This window comes from Poecilia latipinna, unplaced genomic scaffold (assembly GCF_001443285.1).
Source record: "Poecilia latipinna isolate Pla-1442-1.1 unplaced genomic scaffold, P_latipinna-1.0 Scaffold1093, whole genome shotgun sequence".
Taxonomy (NCBI): Eukaryota; Metazoa; Chordata; class Actinopteri; order Cyprinodontiformes; family Poeciliidae; genus Poecilia; species Poecilia latipinna.
In genome coordinates this window covers 69,284-82,896 of record NW_015113709.1, presented here as the reverse complement: position 1 = coordinate 82,896, position 13,613 = coordinate 69,284, and the positions used below count along the sequence as shown (strand labels likewise).

The 13,613-nt window shown below is 39.3% G+C and overlaps 1 protein-coding gene across 4 annotated transcripts in view; it reads right to left on the bottom strand.

Annotated features, from left to right (window-relative positions):
* The window catches only part of LOC106959535 (oxysterol-binding protein 2-like), a 56,564-nt gene that overhangs the window by 39,436 nt on the left and 3,515 nt on the right, over positions 1-13,613 (bottom strand). For all 4 annotated transcript variants that reach the window (XM_015052162.1, XM_015052164.1, XM_015052163.1 and 1 more), the window contains exon 2: positions 7,589-7,797. In XM_015052162.1, the coding sequence (XP_014907648.1) occupies positions 7,589-7,797 (209 nt within the window). The remainder of the gene's footprint in view (positions 1-7,588; positions 7,798-13,613) is intronic.

The following is a 13,613-nucleotide window of genomic DNA, read 5'->3' as shown; positions in this document are numbered from 1 at the left end:
TTTGCTTCGTATAAAGTTGAGGTTTATAAAGGCCAAACCACCAGAAAGATGGTTTGGCCATCTAAGAAGAAGACATTATATTTAAAGAATGCAACAGTCTTATTATACCAATTACCGCATTAAGGAGGGAACCGAAACACACAGAAGCCAGACAGCCTGAAGGCACAGAGCTCATTAAAGCAGCGAGATGGTCTGAGAGCAGAAACTGGAGAAAGAAACCTTTCCAGATGACATTTCAGGGGTCACATTTTAAACTTGACAACATTTAAATCATTAGGCCATGTTACCTTCAGCTGCAGTAGCTTAGCTAACTTTATGTAGCTAATCTACATAAAGGGACCCAGTTACTTTGCTGTCTCACCTCCTCTGAAGAAACACAAGCTCAAATTTATATAAAAGCTGAAAATATCTTTAAAAAAAATAAATAAAATACCTGCCTTTATGTGCACCCTCGCTCATGTTCACCACAGATCCTGTGGTGATAATAACCTGCTTTACCAAAAGAATTAAATATAACTGCAAACATTTAGACCGATCCAGTGGCATCCTGCACAGGCCAAGAGGTTTTAGTAATCTTATAGTAGAATTTGATATGAATGAACCCACACAGCACAGTGAACAACAGCAGATTTTTGATACACGGGGGAAATGAATCATCCAGTTCAATGAGCATATAATGAGCAATGAGTGTGGAAAACAATGTGGAATATGCACGAGTTCTGTAAGTATATGTTTTTTTGCCTCTAAATTACATAATGAAGCAGGTAGAAAAAATAAATCTAGTTTTTCCTATTTTCTACTAATCTGTCTCTGTCTTCGTCATGAGTAAAATTACTGTGTAACTGCTGCTTTTGCATTTTCTTCGGTATTATTTGTGGAAAATTTGTAGATTCTCAAACATTTTTGCAGAGTGCATCTAAAGTATCCAAAAGAAAACAAAGAACTAAGATTTCCCTGCTTTTGTCAGCCTTGGATGATTATTTATTCACAAAAATGGCATGACAATGACATAACCATAACAATGTTGTGAGCTAGCTCTCCTTTAAACAAAACATTTTCTGAAATCAAAAAGCAACAACACTGATATTTAGAGCTTTAAAATGACCCAAAGATCTTTCAAAGCACTTAAGTTCACCGGGAAGACTAAAAACAGAGAAAAATAAAAACAGAGAAATCTGAGGCTCCTTTGTCCTTGCTGATTAACTCACAAAATGTTTAACTAATTTTTATTTTAATGATCTGCCAAATCAGCATTCTCCATTTCCAAACTTTTCCATGCTGCTGATAAAGCAGAGAAGCTTTGAAGAGAACGAGGAAAGAAAAAATGTGTGTGTGTGTGTGTGTGTGTGTGCAAGCAGGGACACAATGGAGGCTTAATAATGAGTGCAGGTTCTATGCAGCATGTAGAGCTCACAGTGTAAACACTTGACCTTGTAACAGTGAAGGACAGCACAACAAAACACGCACAACTGCAACACAGTCTGAACAAAGCTCTCCTTATGTTTACTGATGGCTTTTATCATTCACATAATCTGTTCTTTACTTATTTTACTATATCCCTATAGGTGTTATTCACCATATCTATTTTAATCAGCTTGACAAAGGTTTATCAGGGTAACAAAGCAGAGTAAAGCAACAGCCTGGATCAACTGTAACCCGATTTCTAAACCAGAAGATGAACCAAATGTTATAATCTACACCAGAACTTCTAAATGTTGCAAGAATAAATAATTTATCTACTACACGTACACAACAACCTTTGGCTAACTTTGTAACACAATAAAACAATACCTTCACTCCCATTGCAGATGGCAACACTGATGCAATAAGTCAGAAACCAAAACTGAAACAATAAAAATAAAGTTTACCGAAATGCATGTGGCAGAAGTAATCATTGTTTCTCATTAAATATTTGTAGCATAACAGAAAGAAGAGCACATACCCAAAACAAGAAAACACCAAGAAACAGACTGAAATGTTGGGAAAGCTGTGTCTTGTGATATCAGGATATTAGAGAAGAGATGGCTATTCTTTCCAGACAGCAGGTTCCTTGGGGAGGGGATATTTACAGAAGAGCCCTTTCAACACGCACGTTAAGGAACAGTTATTTATCTGACACTGCTTGGAAATAGAAAACCCCAGGAAGACGAGAGTAAAGACAGAAGAGGATGAAAGTGAAAAAATATCTACACAAGAGAAGAAAGATTGACGTAGCTTAAAGGCTCATCAGGAACATAGAGTTTAATTAGTTTCAATCGATTACAACATGTATTTTAAGCAAAACTAAAACAGACAACGTAAACAACTAGAGATGAATCGAGGAACTGTCTGATGCGTGGAGACATTCAAATGTCGATTTGACTGAGTGACTGCATAGTCAGCATTACTCGAGTACAAGGCTTTTCTGATCAATGAATGCACAACACCTAAGAGATACGAGTTTGTGCCATTTACCCTCCTCTGTGGAGAAATTGTTACTGTAGGAATGAGATTTAGAGTCAGCTATTTTAGTAAAAGTAAGGAATTGAAATTTAAAATTTAATTTAAAAAAAATATTTTCCTATGGAGGTAAGCCAGCTATTAATTTTGGCTGCAAGACGCAAGAGGGTCAGATGACGATCAATTTGCTTCTTCGCCATTTTGCCACACTTTATAACTCCTTCATACCAGAGCTCTTCTGATCCGCTTTATTTGGGACAGTGTGAACAATCAGATTAACTCTTGTGCGTCAGAAAATGTGATTGTCTGTTCATATGGCAGTGAACCCTGGTACGGCTACATTACTGTTCTACAAAAACAGTAAAACATCAAAATCTCCCCTCTCCGCAATCATTTTCTGTACAGCTGCATTCAGTTCATGAATATAGACCAATATAGTTTGTTTTTAAAAACCTGCTTGAAATAAATAAACCAACATGCTAGATTGCTCGCTGCCTTGCCAGCAGTTCATACTGAGCAATTTACCATAAGTTAGCAGATGTTCTAACAGCATGACATTGTCCATGCTCTTTGATCCGCTTTCAAAATGGCACTGTGAAACTGACGCTTTATCAAACCTGTAAGGAGTGAATTTATCTGGAGTTTTCCCTGGCAGATCACAGGAAGGCTAAATGTACTAATGCAAAGTTGATTTGTGTTATTAATAGGAGTTGTAATCTTTTGAAAAAGCTGCTGGATTAGAATAATGACAGTCTTTCAAAAACAATGCAATGCGAGAATCAGACGGTGGTCACAATAAACTTCAAAATAAACAGTAGTTGTCTGCATGAGCAAATCATGGTTTTCACATACATCCACGGAAAATTACATCGATAAATAAAGAAAGGCAAAGTGTGGTTAAAATGTCACCATCATCAAGATTTTTGGCAGGAAGACTTCTTGGAGAGCTATTAACGATCTCTGTTTGGCTTCCTTTATGTTTGTTATGTTACAAGACTGAGTCTCACTCTGAGCTCTTTGTCTCCGTCTCACCCATTATTAAGAACTGGAGCTGAGGTAGCAAATTGTGCAATGCCAGCACACAACTTTTGTTCCAACAAAAACAAGGGCAAGCCATTGAGTACACAGCAGCAGTACAACTAATTGAAGAAGATGATAAGAAGCACACCATCTGTCATTTCATAACATCCTCTCAGGGGCTCCAAAAGAAGCCCAGCACAGCACAGCAAGCTCCCCAAGCCAAAAGCATTGTAAAGCAGCTGCAGGTCTATTTAGCATAGGCAAATATTGAACTAAAAAAAAAAAAAAAAGAATCTAGGAAAATTTTTCCAAAAGAAACCTACTAATTTTTGTCAAAGTGTTGTGAAAACTGCGATAAATAAAGTTATCAAACTGACAAAAGAGGACAGTCCCAATTGATGGAAAAACAATAAATACTACATATTTCATTGAGCTATTAGTCTCACAATTTTAGTTAAGTGGAAATATAAAAAAATGTAGGTGTAAATTTAATATGATGTGTTTTTTGAAAAGTTAATTTAGTAGATTTGCCAATTAAATTACACTGAATCTACCATCTTCACACATAATCCACTGAAAACATTTAAAATACAATTAGACAAGCGAACAGAAACATCTATTCAGCTTTTTACAGTTTTAGGTATACACAAATGCTCAAAGCTACTCACATTTCATAGCTTAACACAAACAGAGAAAAACTGTGCACTTACTTGAGAGAGATTTCCCCCAGAGACTTCTGATGAAAATATAAATATTTTACGCAAAACAGGAGAGTCTGACAAAAAAAAATAAAAAATGAGAGAAACTCAGAAAGAAATGAACACGGACGAATGCAAAACGGAACAAACAGCTTACTGAGAGAGAAGGGGGGGAAAAGGAGGAGGCGGGAAAAACCAGAGAGCGAGTGTGAGAGGGCGGTGGGAAGGGAGAGGAAAAGTGGATATGTGGAAGGTTGAAAAAATAAAAAAAACAAGTCAGGACAAAGAGGGAGGGGTGAGGAGGCTGTGGCAATATGATAAATGAAGTGTGCTTAAACATGAGATGCTAATAAGTTCTCTTCTCACATTGTGCTCTGATACGTCTACAGTTTCAGCACCATGGACAGTTCATTATGTTTAACAGCAAAAGGTGAATCACAGAATAGATTTAGGGGGGTCGGGGGGGAACTGCCGGAAAAGAATAAATCACTGTCATAACCTGGAAATAATTCAAACGGCACTTAACTTGATAAAGTAAGCAGCGTTAGTCTAGGGTAAAAGCATAAAAAAAGGTCCCCAGACTGCCATGCTGACCATACAATGAAGCCATCAAGCTGGACACACTGCGCTCAGGTTATTTCACATCATGCCTTGCCTCAGCTCTGCTGTATATTTCTGAAATTAGTCCAAGATGGAGACCCTTCTTCGAAGAATCAACCAATTTCAACATTTTACTCCAGTCATTTCTAAAACCTCCTCTGTTAGTATAAAAATATGTCAACTGAGGCTATAGATGTGTTTAATCGTGTCAGGCAGGCTTACAAATTCAAGTCACTAGTGGAACAAGTTATTTCAAGGACTGTGATCCCACTTCACATGCAGGCACAAAAACAAGGCACGCAGAGGAGGTCAAGTCAAAGTGAGGGGAAACACTGCCCCCTGCTGAGCTAAAGCTTTATGGTTTGGATCATGTTACAATGAGTGAGTACATGGATCAAACTATTCTTAATTATGCAGAAGCTAATGACAAACTTACAGACAGCGTCTTTTCTAACAAAATAAGATGACTGCCTAATTAACAAATAAAATAAGTGCATCAGAAATATTGAACACAACTGTGGGATGCAAGAGATTGAAAATTGCAGCACATCATAAGGCAGAACACAGCTGAGACATTAAAAAATACCACATGATGGCAATGGAACAACAAGCCTTGTAAAGGATATCAATGTCTACCTTTAGCTCCCTCCTGACATCTATCCGCAGTTTACACTCTGCTCACCTGGGGAAATCAATATGAGCTCTTTGTTCCGAAAACAGAGAAGCAACGGTGGGTTAATGAATGCTGACATTCTGGTGCTGATCCATGTCCAACCCCACAAACAAAGAAAAAGATGGTCCGACAGAGTCTGAACACACACTTGTTTAGTAATTAATTTTGGTGTTAAGGCAGTACTTCAGTGGCTGTCTGCACAGACGCTTTCCACCGACACTACGTATTCTGTGTAAGCAGTGAAACAAAAGGAAGTAAGGAGAAAGCACAAAGACCTGTGTACAATCTTTCCTCACTGACTCACACCTTATGCAGCGCAATTGCAAAAGTATTCACACCTCTTAAAGTTTTCCACATATGCCAAGAACTTTATGCAGAGGACCAACACAAAGCGGCATAGAAGACAAAAATTACATGGTTTTCAATTTTTTATTTTATTTTTTTTTACATATTAAGATAATCTTTTTATTCTACTAGAAACATACATTTATCAGGCAGCAAGAAAGAAGACAGAAAGAAAACAACTTCTGTTTGGTAGCACAAATCAACTTCATGAATGTTTATACCTATACAGCTGGAAGAAAAACATTTTTAAAGAAGTTACTAATGAGTACAAAGGACAAAAGTAACTAAGCATTTTAAAATAAGAAAATACCATTAACAATACCAGCCATTTACATTTTTTACTCTGATTAAAACTTTCCTTGTAAGAAGTGCTTCATTTCAAACTGTAGCTAACTAGCTTATTTGGGCGTTCCTGATCATAATGTCAGTGACAGATGCTCTGACAACCAAATGGTATCCTTGGTTTAAGCATATTTGATGTTTATTATTATTTAATTGAGCTTGATATGTGACCTTCGATTGTAACCAGCTTTAGTTAATTAACTACTTGCACAGTGACATACCAGAGAAACCTATCCTGTGACAAATATCATTAAAATAAGCAAAGTGAGCTGTTAAACTACCCAAAACCAACACATAAATCTACAATGACGCACTAAATGAACGCAGTCAATCAATAGCCCAACCTTTTTTAAATATACCAGCATTCCTCTGCAGCATACGTGGGTGAGCTTAAAAAGCACTCACATTCTTGTTCAGTTTATATTTAGTGATCTGACTTTCACACAAAGGCCAGAAGAATATATAGTCTGTCTCACTTTCTGCAGAACCTTTTTACTGTAGACTAAAACCGACTACGAGTTGATGCTGTGTGGTAAAGTCAGAGAAAACAAAAACACCCAGACTTTTCCCACAGCCTTTGACCAAAGAACTTCCAGCCTAAACAACAATAGGTCCTCTTGGAAAGGAGATTGGCTGAATAGAAGCTCAGTTCTCCCAGTGGCATAAGCATACTCCAGTTTGTTTTTCCAGTTTGGTTGTGGAGTCACAGCTGCCCTCTTCTGGCTCACAATGGAACACGAACAACATTAAGCAAAACAGGCACAGTAAAATTAAGAGCTGGACTGAATACCAAACAGCAGAGGACATGGCTGATTGCAGAAGGTAAATGAAATGTATCTATATGTGCCCAGCAAAAATATTCATGCAAACAACATTTCTATGTGCATACTTCAATGCTCAAACTTGGCAGGAGGAGCTTCTGTAAGCACTGTTTTTCAGATGAAGCCATAACATTGATGAATACATTCGTTGTACATTGTGCAACCCTACGCTGAACTGAATTTAGGTCTGGGCTTTGACTGAACCATTGTCACATAAATAAGCATTAATTCAAAACAATCTGCTGAAGCTCTGGCTGTCCTGGCCTGGGGTTTGTATGTTCTCTCTATCCATGCACAGAATCTCTCTGGGTACTCCAGCTTCCTCTCAATATTGAATACTCAAATTTTCCCTCAGCTATTACTGTGTGTCTGTATGGTTTACTGTCCTGTGTGTCTCTGTGTTGCCCTAAGATGGACTAGCGACCTGTTCCCTGATCACTGGAGGTAGGCACCACCCTGCAAGGATGAGCAGGTGTAGAAAATGGATGGATGGATTACAAAAGGCTCTGGAAGCTGATCTAACCTAATGTGTTCGTAGTTCAAACATACCTGTACACACACACTTGTATTTTCAACTGTTGATTTGGGAGGGGGGGGGAAAAATCAGTGTTGACTTGAATCTAAAATTGAATCCTAACAGCTGTCCTTACCAGACTGATCATTCATCATGCGGATGGCTTTAGCTTTAGCCAACTCCAGCGCAGTAACCCATCTCTGCCGCTCTACTTCAGTGCTCGCCTTCAGGTGGTATGTGCGACCGCCGCTGCTCAACACAATGTTGCAGGCGTCCTCTGTGTCGATGTGTGCTGTGGCCAAGTTTATAGTTCCTCGACATGTGTGGGCCATCTCTGCCTGTGTCCTAAAATAAAAAAAAGATTAACAAAGGGTAGGAGATAAATCAAAAACATACAACATAGATGGGCATACTGGTCATGAGAATGAATGAGGAGAGAACAGAATTTCAATTTCAGTCCATCCGTCCAAAAAGGCTGGGATTGCAGCTGGCATTCCTACTGCTACAAGCAGGGCAAGAGGGAGCAAAGCGACAGTAAAACACTGAGTCGCTTCACTGAAGTAGAAGGGAGTAAGAAATATGGAAATGCACACGTTATGAATAGTAAATTTGCATCAGTTTATTTTAATGTCATTTGTGCCGGCTCTCCCTCCTGCTGGTGAGCTGTGGGTATCTGGATATTCTCACGACACCAACTGTGTGCAGTCAGAGGGGCTTTCAAGTCTGCATAACAAGGCCATTGTGCAACTTCAGACCTCTTTACTGAACACAACTGAACAATTAATAAAAATCCAGACAAAAAGAGAACAGAGCATGAGAGGAAGTTAAAACAAGTGAAGTGTAACAGAGAGGCAGAATCATAGCAGAACAATAAAAAAAGAGATCAGAACAAAGTAATCAATTGCAACACCAATTGTGTGCACACACTGCAGCAAAACTGATATTTTACCACTGAGACAGACCATCATGTTTCTTGGAAAGAACATTCTCGGATCTTAAATTGCAGCCCTCTTTTGTAAATTAACAACATAAACATGAAAGTGCTGGAACTAACCGGCACTCGAATCTACAAATAATTCACTGCAGGAACAGTAATAACCGGATTCTGTGAACATACTTGATGTTAAACTCTATCTAAAAGCATCTAAATGAGATGGAAAAATGCCACGGCCTTATTCTTATTTTACGATGTTCCGAGGCAATGTGGAATTGAGTCCTGTGGCCTGGCTAATCAAAATTTGCAACAGTATATGGTTATTAAAGCCTCATAAGGAAAGAGACCATCTGGCTTGTTATCAACACACAGTTAAAAAAAAAACACCAGCATCTGTGATAGTATGAAGGTGGATTCGTCCACATGGCAAATGAGATCTGCACATCTGCGACATCAAAGGAGGAACAGAAAAGACATGAACATTTCCCTTTTGTTAATAAATTAACTATGATCTGTGAAATTATTAACATTTCTCAGAGGTCTCAGTAAGCAACTCGACAGACATTGGAAACATCCTTTGTTGATCTGAAAAAGTGTTAGATCACGAGGCTGCATAGTCTCCCCATAACCAAATCACCAAATGTCAAAATGAGCAGATTTTTGAAGTATCAAGTAATGATATGGCTGGTTTTAACTGTTAAAACTGCATTTGTTTATTTATTTAATCTTTAACCAAGTGAAATCTTATTGTGGTACATTTATTGCGTTAAAACCCTTTTTTTTTGCCATCTTTGTACAGAATTTCCTCTCCAATTATATTAATATTACACTTACTTTAGTTTTTTGTCTATTATTTTTTATGTAAATAAACTAGAAATTATGATTATTTTTGGCTATGTTTTTTTTCATTATTCATAGATAAAAAAAGAAGAATTGTCTGACCCATTTCTGCTCAAGAAAACACATTTTTCCTCCTTTGTAAGTATATTTTTCTTTGTTCTAAATCCCTCAAAATATAAACAAAAGTAAAATTAATTACTTAATTAATAAAATACATTTATACAGTACATAGAGCTGAAGCAGTTATGCATACTATAAAAAACCTCTCTTTTACCACCACTGTCGTAAAAAACAAACCACACTCAAATGACTTCCGCATGAGTTAATTTTTATTCATTTTCTTCAAATTCAGATATTTTGCCTTTTGATCAGGTTCACAGAAGAATAAAGTCTTGATTATATTAAAACCAATAAATTAAATTTAAAACCAACCCAGTAAATAACATGGAGTCTTTTGCAGCAGCTGATGGTGAGCCTGGTTCTGCCAGATGTTTCTACCTGTTAAAAGGAAGTTATTCCTCTCCACTATCACCATGTGCTTGCTCAGAAAGAGGGATCGCTGCAATGACTCAATGCAACTGGCTCAGTTCCAATAGACAGGCATCTTCTAACCAGTTCATCTGACCAAGAGACTGATTGTTTCAGGATTGTAATTTGGACTAATTTGATCTAGGCGTAATTTCATCTTAATGGGACAATATGACTAGATTGTACTGCTATGAACTGGATTGGTCTGAGTTCCTTTTAACTGCATAGGAATAAGAACTGTTAGTGCCCTGAGTTTGGTGAACTGATACTGACTTGAACCAAATACAGATGTTGCTGCACGAATTATTGCTTTTAGATCAGGAAGCAAGAGGGTTGAGAAACAAAAAGGCATGAGCCAAATGCTCACACAGGTCTGCAGGTTCATATGCTCAAAAACAGCCTTTTAAAGCATGCAGCCATGCCATCAAACTCTCTGAGTTCTCTTTTTCACAAGAAAAACGTCAATCTCCCTAATAAGGTAGCTGCTGCCTCACTGAGTCAAAGGTTTAGAGTGTATTTATAAATTCTGCCAGGCAGCGGCTTCCCTAAAGTCAAGTCTTGTTATCATGCCAAGCGAGAACAAGCGCTTCAGTGTACCATTCCTCTGCTGGCACTTGGTGCACATCGGTTCTACAGACAAACACTGCACTGGGGCCATGCGAAGCAGAACGGAGAGCGGGCCGGGCAGGGATCCTCAACAGTCCAGTTTGTGGTTTCACCCGGCCGAGCTCAGCTGTAAAGTTCTGCACGTTAAGTGGGTCAGAGACGGAATGTGCTGCTGATGAGTAAGATGAGACGCATGCTGATCGCTGCTGCCCTGTGGGGAGGCCGGGCCATGCAAAGGCCATGAAACTTCACAGTCAACAAAAAAAGCTGGGAAACAGAGATAAGGACCACAGGGGCGCTAAGGCACTAGTAGGATGAGGAAGGGGAGGAGAAAGAGAAAGTAGAGCCCAGGGGCAAGAGGGGGGAGTTCCAGCATGATGTGCTGCATCAGGAGAGCATCGATGTGCTTTACCTGTCCATCCCCTGTGCACACATCCTCATAAAACATAAATCCACCGATCTGGAGCATGTAATGACAGAATAAAAACCAGTGAACAACACAGGACACACGGCCATGAGCATGAAAACACAGACGAGGAGAGAAACTGTGACCAAGTACCCGAAGCTTGAAACCATAGATCAGTTTTATTGTGGCTGTAGGCTACAATTTCACAGGACTTGGACGAAAATGTCAAAGAGCCACTTGATAACATGCTGAAAGTAGAAAACAAATATGAAACTTAGAAAAAAAGAGTAGTGATGCTCCACTTTGGACAGCTTGGTATGAGCTACAGAAAAACTGAACCAATGACAAGTTAAGTAGGTGGCCAGAGTGTCTTCTTGTCACCTCTTAGCTGCTTCCACATAAAAACACTAAGGCCACACAGACAGGCACCCAAACAGAGACACTTTAGCATGCACACCCTGTCGCCTGGTGCTAAACGCAATGAATAGCCCATTAACAAGATTAGACCACAGCAGCAATGCTGCTTGCTCCAGTCACTCCGGATAAAACGCCTGTCAGACAGACAGGATTCAGACCAAGATCGAACCTTCAGCTGGGCCCGAGGTCGCCTTGGTCAACACTACTCTTCCTCCTCCGCCCCCCTGCATCCCGAGTGAGCAAGCAGTAACACCATAACCCGACCCTCTAAAAAGGGCGCAGGCAGCAGTGAACACCTGGTGAGCACTTAAACTCATACGATCTGGTTTCCCTCCAGGTACTGGAGCAAAACGGAGACAGACCAGACTGCTATGAAAGACAAGACCAGGTGGTGTGATACTGCAGCTCCAGCAGCACCCAAAGTTTTAATGTCCTGTAATCCTCCCTATTTCAGAGCTGGATTTACATTAAGAGCCTACTAAATTGTGCAAAGAGTATTACATCTGGGAGCAAAGTCACTTAAGAAATTAAAAAAATGAAGATGTTCCAGGAAAGAGGAAGATCTTGTCATATGTCTTCTTCAGCACAACGAGGCTCTTAATGTGATTTTAGCTAAAAGGAGTCATGACACAAAGCTGATGTGGAGGAAAGAATGACGAGGCTTGCGGTTTTTGGAGCCAAAGTAACGGAGCAGTCAATACCGAACGCGATTCAAAATCGCTGTTCAACTCATTACACTTCAGCTTGCTCAACTGCTGAGTGTGTCAGCCCATTCATAGACTCAAAGCATTGATTGAAGCCGCAGGTTAAAGAGCCAAGCCAGAAAAAAAAACAGGCTGCAGGAGATGAAGTGATTTCTTAAGGCACTGACAGAATTTCAAAAGGTGTGTAACTTTCTACTGAATTATTAGAAATCTTTAAAATAAGACAAATACCAAACACTGTCAACCATACAAATTATGCGTAAAACTTTACCAACACAAGTATAGAACATGGTGGTGGCAGCATCATCCTGGGACATGCTGTACTTCAGCAAGGACTGGGAAGACGGTCCTTCCAGCAGGACAACAACCCCCTAAACATACAGCTGGAGCTACAATGCAAAAGTGTAAATTGAAGTATGGTTATGTGCTAGAATGGTCCAGTCAAAGACCAGATCTAAATCCAACCGTGAGTCTGTGGCAACTGGCAAGCCAGAGGTTAAATGATGCTCTCTATCCCATCTGACGGAGCTCGAGGTATTTGCAAAGATTTTAGTTTCCAGCTATGTGAAGCTGGCACAGACAAAACCTGAAGGCTTGCAGCTGTAATTTTTTAGCAAAAAGGAATCTATAGTAATTGGCATTTGAGTGTTAAAAAAGTGAATACTATATGTTTAATTGTTCCCAATTCATTAATAGGTTTTAAAAAATGTGTCATTAACTTGCAACTTCACAGTTGCACAATATGTTATGTTTGGCTATTGCATAAAATACATTGAAACATGAAAAAGTTGATCAGATATGAAAACCTGTGTGAATACTTTAGACTTCTTAGTTTATCTGCTAGTTATTTGAGGAGTATCTTAACTAGTAACAAGCTCAAACTGTAGACTGATGGTAAAAGCCAATTATGAAACTAAAACATCTCAGGTTTGGGTGGTTTCACATAAACAATTTTCTCCTTCTCTGAGCATCAGTCAGTTTTGCTCCTCTGTCAGGAATCTTGCTCGATTAAACTGAGAGCATCCTGGCTGCTTTCTACTGAAGGTCTGTTACACAACCGAACCTTGTGTTTTTGAACAAGGGCAGCTATTACTCGAAAATTAAAAGTTGCATCTCTATTTTAATCCAAAATGTTCCCCCTTTCTCTCAGTCTAGTAAAATGACACATAGAGAGCATGTGCAGAAAAGAAGGGTACATGTGGGACGCAACACATTTATGACATTTATGACATAAGATGAAAGAACATTAATTAACGTGTTGTCACGTTTGTCTCTGCTCCTTTTTACTCCAGTGACAGACAGTCAGGGAGAGGAGGCTCACAGAGAGGCAAACAAAGCCCAGAGTCAGACACACACACAATGCGGCCGTTCCAGGAAGACATCGGCGGAGGGAACAACTTGTACGCCTCAGCGCGTCTGTGCTCAGACGTTGACAGGTTAGCGTTCCTTCAGAGGGGGCGGTCACCTTATAACATAATGGACTATTAATGCTGAGCGAGGCAACAGGTATCTTTCACTTTACCGCAACTACAGGCAGGAGAGTTTGGCTGTGCAACTGCTCCACCAAATAACATGTTGATGACAACAAAAAGGCAGGTGGCAATACTTGGAATGGAATCAGATGAAGAGGGTTTAAATGGGTAGCTGCAAGAACAATAGGTAGTTTCTTGTTTAACAGAATGACACTATAAAACACCATAAACAACTACAGCACCTGACTTTTGAA